Raw genomic sequence first — 10,261 nt, forward strand, 5'->3', positions numbered from 1 at the left:
CAGTTTTTGGCTTGGGCTGAGTTTGAACCCGCCACCTCTGGCATATGGGGCCGGTGTCTTACTCAGAACACATTATTCTTAGTAAAGCATCTCAAGAATGAATCCTATATACTCAATCTTGATATGAGGACAATTAATGACATGGTAGAGGTGGGGGAAGGGGAGAGCAGAGTGAGAAGGAAGATGGAAGGGGTGGGGAAAAGGAGAGAGAGGGAAGGAGGGAGGGGTGTGGGGGTCTTGGTGTGTGACACACCTTTTGGGCGCAAGACACAATTCTAAGAGAGACTTTACCTAACAAATGCAATCAGTGTAACCTGGTTTCCTGTACCCTCAATGAATCCCCAACAATAAAAAAAAGTTAAAAAAAAGCTTAGTAGAAAAAGTCAAATAGAATAAAATGTATAATATGCCATAATCTAGATAAATTAAACATAGATGCATATAAAACAATACATTTATTGGAAAAGCATAGAGATAAGGAGATACACATTTGAGAAGTGGCTTGGGAAGGAAAAGGAAAATATGAGTAAGAAACATAAGCCCAAGAATGAAAGAAAAAATAACTGAATAAATGTGTGCATATGTCCTGAAGTAAGAGATATGCTTAACGCAACTCTCTACTCAGGAAAGCTAAAGACAAAAGCAATAACCACCATCATCAAACATTAAGCCATCATATAAAGGAAGAGAAATGTTTATATTAGGGCATACAGGTTATAGCATATTAAGAGAAGGGAATCATATGGACAATAAATAAATAATTGTGGTAGAAACCTTGGTGCATAAACATTAACCGGACTTTTTGCCAGACAGTGGAATCAGAATTGAGAGGCAGTTATTATGACTTATCCAGAAAGTGATGATTTCAGGAGTTCTTTGCAAGACCAAAGAAAATTATATTGGTAGGCTAGGGGAACAGGACACCACAGGTCCACAGAACTCCTCAGAAGAGCCCAAAGGCACAAGATGGCAATCACAGAGCAAGAACAAATAAGTATGGAAAGAGACAAAGGAATGTCAGGCCCATGTGAACAGGGCTTTTTATACAGAAGGAAGATCTTATACTTTATGGTTTAAACAGAGAATGAAGATTTTGACTCTAAGCAATTGAAGTAAACATGGTGTATATCATGGACAGGGTGATTTAAATTATTGTTTTTCCTTATCAGAACAATCTTGTACATAATTCCTTGGCTTAAAATCCTTCAATGACTCATTTCCCACAGAATAGCCCAAAATATTAGTATTTCATAATATGACCCCAACCCAATTCTCCAGCCATTGCTATCTAACATCTACCGCTGGCTTTGCATAGGAAAAAAAGTTCAATAGGTTAAAAAAAAACAAAAAATTACCATTTATAACTATCATTTTGAAAATGTGTGCTATCAATCACAATTCAATTTAATTCATATTTTTCTTTACCTGTTATGTGGAAGGCAATGTACTAGGTACTTCAGGGAAGTGGTTTTCAAAATCTTTTTACTGCACCCCAGAGTAAAAAATTTATTTTTACTTAGTGACCTATTCAATATACATACATATATTTTGAAACAAATGTCTCAAAACCATCTGTATCCTTGCTACGTGTGATGCAATAATATTTCCTATTTTATTCCATTCTCCTTTGCTTAAAAAAGGATAACAGTCAACTCACTAAATTAGTTGGCTGTAAACTAACATTTGAAAAACAGGGTTATATAGCACTTGAAATGGGTCTAGTGCAACTGAGGAAATGCGTTTCTAATTTTATTTCACTTTAAATAATTTAAAATCTAAATTGAAAAACAAAAGCAGTGGAAAATATTTTTCCATTAACACAACTTAATTTTCTGGTAGGACTGCACTTTGCTTTAACAGCTGCAATGCTAAGATATTATTATAGTGCACAAGTTGGGGCCTGTGTTGTTTCTAGTATTATAATCCATCGCTGATCTTATTTGGGTCAATGAACTGATTCAGTTCTAATTATTTTTTCATATACTAAAATGACATTGTAATTTGCTTATTTAAATATCTCATATAGAAAGAAAATAAACAGACTGAAATGGAAGAAGATATGCTGCAAATGTTTCACAATGAATGGAAATGGCAATTTGCTTCAGCAGAGCAAAATGAGACGTCTGCCATGAAAAAAAATTTAAGATAATTAAGTGAATAATATAAAGGGTCATTTTCAGCAAATGCATACTGAATATTATATAAAATTTCTTCTCAATGATCAAAAAAGAATCAAGAAAATTAGGTACCTGAAATCACAATTAAATGTCAACAGACACTTAAGTGATTTTTAACAGATCTGAACTTAAAATTTGGCCAGCTATAAAATGGTTTGGATTCTTGCAAAAAAAGAAAACCATTTTGGATGGATAGGTGGTAAAAAAAATTATTTTTAGCTATGGAAATCCGTTAAAAATCATGAGAAAAAGACTAAAAACATATTCTACAGAAGTCTCAGATCTTTATGTTCCAAATCATGGCCTATAGTGTGTAAGACCGTTCTAAGAATATCAAAGACCTAAGCTGGGCACAGTGGCTCACAACCACAATTCCATTGCTCTGGGAGGTTAAGGCTAGAGGTTTGCTTGAGGTCAGGGGTTTGAGCCCAGCCTGAATAAGAGCAAGACCCCATTTCTACTAAAAATAGAAAAATTTGCTGGTCACAATGGCCTGTGCCTGCAGTACCAGTTACTTGAGAGGCTGAAGTAGAAAGATCGCTTGAGCCCAGAAGGTCACAGGTACAGTGAGGTAGGATGATGCCACTGCACTGTAGCCAGGGCGACACAGTAAGACTCTACCTCAAAAAAAAAAAAGTGAGATTATCTTGAAGATATCAGTCAAAACAACTCAATGATTCTAACTATATTTACCTTAACAATCTACAAAAGCTCCTCCGATAACTCAGCCTCTGGCTAGCTGCAGCAACACTGGGAGGAAGAGGAGGCCGGGGTGGGAAATAAGCTAGTGTTGCAGAAAATATTAAGCAGACAAATCCAAATTCTGAAAGAAAAGAAAATAAGTAAAATGTTAACTGGGCAACACAAATAGTTGAATGCTTCAAGTATTTATTTATCTAACAAGTACTTACTGAACATCAACTAAGCCACCGGCAATACAAACTTAAGCAAAATAAAGTACCTGGCTGCGATATCTCAGTCTAGGAGTAACAAACTTCAGCAGGTCACAGGAAAGAAGCCACAGTATAAACAAGGAAGCATGTTGGTACATGTACTACAGTACAACACACAGACAAAAACACTGAGGGGGTAAACAAGGGTTGCCCTACGGAGAAAATACATTAAAAACCAACAGTAGTACTAGGTCTTGGAAGACTGTCTATTTTTTTTTATTGAATGGTAACTATGTACATTAATACACTTCTGGGGTACAGTGTGGGGTTTTCACATACAATCCGAAACACTTCCATCAAACTGGTTAACATAGCCTTCATGTCATTCTCTTAGTTATTATTTTAAAACGTTTACATTCTACCTTTAGAAAGATTCACTTGTACCCTTGTAAGATAAACCTCAGAAGTGATCCCTCGGAAGACTGTCTATTAAGCATGGAACTTAGAAAGAAAAAAAATGATACAGAAAACTGGTAAGAACAGGATAGGCAGTTTGAATGATCAAGGATAGGATATTCTGATGCACAATGTAGGACAGATCCAACTTACAGACTGTACAGGAAATTTGAACAAAAAAGCATCTAAAAATAAGAAACCAAGAGAAAGAGAGCAGAATTTAAACACAAGACTAATGCCGAATTTAACCAATCAGTTGTAAAATGAACATTCAGGCCAGGAATGGCTCATGCCTATAATCCTAGCACTCTGGGAGCCCAAGGCAGAAGATCACTTGTGCTCATGAGTTTGAGATCAGACTGAGCAAAGCGAGACCTGGTCTCTACTCACAACAGAAAAATTAGCTGGGTGTTGTGACAGGCGTCTGTAGTCCCAGCTACTTAGGAGGACAAGGCAAGAGGATCGCTGAGCTCATGAGTCTGAGGTTGCTGTGAACTAGGCTGAGGCCATAGCCCTCTAGCCCAGGAGACAGAGCAAGAAAGACTGTCTAAAAAATAAAAAAAAAAAGGGCAGCACCTGTGGCTCAAAAGGGTAGGGTGACAGTCCCATATGCCAGAGGTGGTGGGTTCAAACCCAGCCCAGGCCCAAAACAGAAACAAACAAACAAAAAAAACAAAAAATAAAAATAAAAAAAAAGAGAAAAGTAAAATGAACATCCAAAAAATCTTAGTTTGGTGCCATTATAATAGGGAGGGTCCTAGGCATCCTGGTCTTTCCCTCTCCAGTGCTGGCACTTGGAAGTCCCAGCTTTTGATAACTATGCACAATTTAGTAGAAAAGCACAGCACTAGCAGAAATGTCAGGAAACTTGGAGTACAGACCTGCTTATGCCACTAATTAAGTTGAATATGGGTGAATCCCTCACTCTTTCTGGGTCAACCAAGGGACTGAATTTAGTGATTTTTAGAGGTCCTTTTGGTTGGGTAAATTCTATTGGGTTATTAAATATGAAATGTCTAATCTCAAGTAATAAGTTTCACAGCTGATATTTCTGACATTTCACTTTGACACTTCTTGTTTTTTTTCTTATTGTGAATGCATCCTCATTCTTTCAGAGGCACATTTTGCCTTGTGATTTACCTTTCAAATTTTTTTTAGAGCAATTTTTGTGAAACCGTAAGTCAAAAAATTATGTTATTTTTGAACATGAGTTCTATTATGGAACCAGTGCAGTGCAGACAGCTCAAAATACCAATGAAGTGTTTGGGAAGAATGTGGCTAATGAATGCATAGTACGTGGATGGTTAGAGAAGTTCTGTTCTGGTGATTTTAATCTTGAAAATGAGCCATGTGGGTGGCCTGAGACCAACATGGATAATGAAGAGCTGAAAGCTGTAGTGGAAGTGAATCTATCTCAACCTATATGTGAACAAGCAAAGTTTGACATTACTATACCAAACAATATCAGACTATTTGAAACATATTGGCAAGGGAAAGAAGCTGGATAGATAGAAGCCCCAAGAATTAAACAATTGCCAGAACAGAAATCATCCTTAAGGTTGCCTTTCTTTGCTATCATGACATAAAAGCCAACACTGTGTTGGTAGGGTGATGGAAAATAGATTTTTTTGGATAACTGCAAGCATTCAGCACAATGGCTGGATCAAGATGAAGTGCTGAAACATAGTCCAAAACCAAATATTCATCAAAAAAAGCTAATGATGTCTGTTTGGTGGTTCAGCCCTGATATTACCAGATTCATGAAACCCGGTCAATCGATTACAGTGCACGTCTACTGCAACCAACTGGATGAAATAATGAGGAGGCTTGTGATTAAGCAGCTGAGACTAGTCAACAGAAACAGGCCAATACTCTTGCAAGATGATACTGTCATACAAACAATGCTGCTCAAAATACAGAAGCTGGACTTGGAAACTCTCTGTCATACACCATATTTACCAGACCGTGCAACAAAAGACTATCACTTCTACTAGCCTTGGGACTACCTCTTGCAAAAAAAAATATTCAATTCTCAACAAGCTATGAAAAATGTCTTTCATGACTTCATCGCCATTAGCTCTCCAGAATTCTTGCTGCTGGCATACCACTAAGATGACAAAACTGTGTTGATAGTTTAGGTCAGGGGTCCTCAAACTTTTTAAACAGGGGGCCAGTTCACTGTTCCTCAGACTGTTGGAGGGCCGGATTGCGGGCCCTGGGACAAGTCAGCTGCTAAGCAGGACAGGCAGCGGCAGCAAAAACACCTGGCAGGCCGGATAAATGTCCTAGGCCAGCCGGATGTGGCCTGTGGGCCGCAGTTTGACGATGCTTTGATTAATTGCATTGCTTCTTGTTTGAGATATAATAAACTAAACTTTGGATTCAAAATCATATATTTCAGATTTAAGGACCTGAAAATTCTAGGGCTATATATATTCTCACAAAAGGGACAATATTCATATAAGACACTTAATCATAGGTAATTTTATTTAATTCAACTAGAAATCCAAATATTCCTGATTATTAAAGATAAAACTGTAACAGATTTCTTTCTTCTTTTTTCCTTTTGTGTTCTCATTCTCCTTGGTTTTTGTCAGTCTGAGGAGCAATAGTAAGTTAACAATTTTTTAAATTCATTGTTCTTTTAATTATTAATAATGCTAAATGTGCATCTTCCATATGCTTATTGGCCATTTTCATTTCTTTTGATTTTCTTTTTTAGAGACAGGGTCTTGGTCTGTCACCTAGGCCAAAGTGTAGTGGCATGATCACAATTCATTATTAACCTTGAATTCCTGGGCTCAAGAGACCCTCCCTCCTCACCCTATCAAGTAGCTGGGACTATAGGTATGGTGCCACCTTTCTGGGCCTGTATTTTTTCTTTTGTGATTGCCCTGTTCATATTCTTTGATTATCTTTCTATAGGCATTTTTGTAAACAGTTTCACTGAAATATAGTTCACATAATGTAAAATTCACACATTTAAAGTGTGCAATCCAATGGTTTTTAGTATATTCACAGTGTTGGGCAACCATAACCACAAATAATTCTAGAATTTTTTCATCACCCCCAAAAGAAACTTCAAATCCATTACTTCCAAATCTCAGCCACAGGCATCAGTTATCTATTGTCAGTCTTTATGGATCTGAGTATGCTGGACATTTGCTGTGAATGGAATCATAGGATATGTGTTTTTTCCTGACTGGCTTCTTTCACTTAGTGTAATGTTTTCAAGGGTCATCCACGTTGGAACATGTATCAGTACTCAATCCTTTTTTATTGTAAAACAGTATTCCAGTGTATAGATATACCACATTGTATTTATCTACTTATCAGTTGATAAACATTTGGGTTGTTTCCATGTCTTGGCTATTACATCATATGAATAATGATGCTACAAACACTCATGTATACATTTTTACATAGATGTTTTAATTTCTTGGGTATACATCTAGAAATCAAATTTCTGGGGCATATGGTAATCTGTGTTTAACACTTTGAGGAAATGCTATACCATTTCTAAAAGCGACACCATTTTACATTCCCTCAATATATGAGGATTCTAATTCCTCCACTTTATCCGATTTTCCATTTTATTGGTCATACCCATCCTACGGGGTGTGAAGTGTATCTTACTATGATTTTGGTTTGCATTTCCCTACAGACTTGGAACACTTTTTAGTGTATTTGATGGCCATTTATATATATTTTCTATTTTTTAATGTTTTCCTTGGAGAAATGTGTTCAAGTTCTTTGATACTTGTTAACTGAGTTGTCTTTTTATGTCAAGTTGTAACACTTCTTTATACATTGTAGCTGTAAGTCCATTTTCAGATTTACGATTTGCAACATTTTTCTCCTATTCTGTACGTTGTCTTCATACTTTCTTGATGGGGTCTTCTGAAGCACAGAAGTTTTAAATGTTGATGAAGCACAACTTATATATTTTTCTTTTATCACCTGTGCTTTTGGTGTCCCTTATAAAAAGAGTTTGCCTGACCCAAGGTTGTGATCTAGGAGTTTTATAGTTTTAGCTCTCATATTTAGCTGTAATTTTTATGTATGGCATAAGAAAGGGGTTTAAATTCATTCTTTTGAATGTAGATATCCAGTTGTTCCAGTGTCGCTTATTGAAGACTTTTCCCCTAACTGAATTATCCTGGTACTCTTGTGAAAAGTCAATAAACAATAAATATAATGGTTTGTTATTTTGGAATCTCACTTCTATTCTACTGATTCACGTATCTATCCTTATGCTAGCACCATGCTGTCTTAATTAGCGTGGCTTTGTAGTAAGTTTTGAAAATGAGAAGTGTAAGTTCTCCAATTTTATTTCTTTTCAGTATTGCTTTAGCTATTCCTGGTCTCTTCTATTTCCATATAAATTTTAGGATGAGCTTGTCAATTTCCACAGCAAAGGCAGCTGGGATTTTAACAGTGCAAATTACGCTGAATTTACAGATAGATTTGGTAATCTCTTCACAAAATTAAACCTTCCAACCCATGAATATGGAATTCTTTTCCATTTTTAAGGTATTTTTAAATTCTTTCAGCAGTGTTTTGAAGCACTCAGAGTATAAATTTTACACTTTGTTGATTTTATTCATAAATATTTTATTCTTTCTGATGCTATTATAAATGAATTGTTTTCCTAATTTCATATGTGGCTTGTTCACTACCAATATACAGAAATATAATTGATATTTTACACATTAACCTTGTATTGCAAAACTTTGCTGAGCTTGTTTTTAAAAGATTCAGGAGAATTTTCTATATTTAAAACCACATCATTTTTAATAGAGATTTATCTCCTACTTTCCAAACTGGATTTGCTTCTTTTTCTTGCTCAGTGATGCTGATTAGAACCTCCAATACAATGTTAAAAAAAAACAGCAAAAGTTCCTTGCCTTTTTGTTATTCTAGATGACATGCATTCATTCAATCTTTGTTAAATATTATGTTATTTGTGGGGTTTCTGTAGATGATTTTGAATTAGGCTGCACAAGTGCCTTTCTATTCCTAGTTTATTCATTGTTTCTGTCTTGAAAGGGGTTTGAATTTATCATATGCTTATTCTGCATCTATTAAAATAGTCATTTTTTTCATTCAATCTATTTATGGTATTTACACATATTGAGTTTTGAATGTTGACCTAAATCTTTCATTCCTGGGATAAAGCTCACTTGGTAATAGTATTTCAACCTTTTTGTGTGTTGCTGGATTTGGCTTGCTAGTATTTCTTTATGCCTTTTGTGTCTATGTTTGTAAGAAATATTGATCTGTAGTTTATTTCTCTTATGGTGCCACTGTCTGAAATAATTTAAGAGTCTTTAACCTCTTAAGATAGCAATTCTAGCATAGCATATTTAATGGAATGAAGAATCATGGGAAAATATTCCAAAATGCAAACTGGTAAATACGAAAGCACTAAAGGAATACTGGGAAGCTTTGTGTGGGGGCTTCCTGACTGCATGGAAACCGCGAGCCAAAAGGATATGCACAGCATCAAAACACGCCTAATAGCACTTAAAACCCAGTCATTTAAAAGATTCAGTCATTGCTTAGGCTTTTAATTAAAAAAACTGTATGACCAAAATAAGGCTTAAAACTTGTGTTTCATCTGCTTTCATTTTAATTATTTTTACATTTCAATTTTTTCTTTTTCTATGGGCAGGGGGGAGAATAAATGCTTCATATACTGTCACTACCCTCACTTTCAGTTTTAAACTTTCTAAAATGTATGTTGAGGAGTAAATGTCATCAGTTCTTCAGAATGTGGCCTCTGTTTACACGGTGAACTTCAACCCCCCTAGCTGTGCTTAGAAGGACTTCGTGGCCTGGCTTTCCTCTCTAGCTTCACCTGCTACTTCTCTCAACAGGTCTAAGCCACTCTGAGCTTTTGGTTGTTCGAGTTCCCGCCCTTTCCTGGGTTTTTCCTCTAAAGAGTGCCCTCTGGGGCACTCTTCCTCATGCCTACTATATGTGGCTCTCTCTCATCTTCCAGCTTCCATCTCAGATGCTCTATCTCAGATGCTCTACTTCACCCTCAAAATCCAGGTGAGGGGCTCTTTGTCCGAACTCTGAGCGCAAGTGTAGGCCTTGGATTTATACCACTCATCATTCTGTTTTACAACAATTCATTTACATGTCTGTGTCATTCAGGGCAGTTTAAGAAGGAAAAATATCTATTTCAGTGTCTAGCACAGTAACAGAACCACAAAGGCTCAAAATATGTTTGTTAAACTGGTAAGTAACTAAATAAATAAAAAGTTCAATACTGGGCGGCGCCTGTGGCTGAAAAGGGTAGGGCACTGGCCCCATATGCCGGAGGTGGCAGGTTCAAACCCAGCCCCAGGCAAAAAAATGAATAAATAAATAAATAAATAATTCAGCATAATCTAGTCCGTTATCTTTCTAGCCTCATTTTTGGCCACTTGTTGCCTATACCCAAACACGCACATTTACACCAGTCCAGCAATAAAAAACTGTGCAGGTCTCTGGACATGCTGAGCTCTTCCGAAGCTTCTCTTCCTTTGTGGTTGCTGTTCCCTTTGTATGGAATACCCTAAACTACTTGAACACTTGGTGAACTCCTCTCAAATTCTTACTTTTGTTTAATTATTACATTCTTGGTGAAGTCTTCCCTGATTCCTTCTCTCTAAACCCAGGCAAGTTATATCTCCCAACCTCTGTATATCTCTATTTGTATTATAACTATCTCACTATTGACCTTAA

The 10,261-nt window shown here is 36.3% G+C and overlaps 1 protein-coding gene across 1 annotated transcript in view; it reads right to left on the minus strand.

Annotated features, from left to right (window-relative positions):
- DIRC2 (disrupted in renal carcinoma 2) overlaps nucleotides 1-10,261 on the minus strand; it is a 90,073-nt gene that overhangs the window by 47,365 nt on the left and 32,447 nt on the right. Inside the window, exon 5 of the mRNA XM_023516295.1 lies at nucleotides 2,871-3,000. Within this exon, the coding sequence (XP_023372063.1) occupies nucleotides 2,871-3,000 (130 nt within the window). The remainder of the gene's footprint in view (nucleotides 1-2,870; nucleotides 3,001-10,261) is intronic.

This window comes from Otolemur garnettii, unplaced genomic scaffold, assembly GCF_000181295.1.
Source record: "Otolemur garnettii isolate 467f Iridium unplaced genomic scaffold, OtoGar3 scaffold00089, whole genome shotgun sequence".
NCBI lineage: Eukaryota > Metazoa > Chordata > Mammalia > Primates > Galagidae > Otolemur > Otolemur garnettii.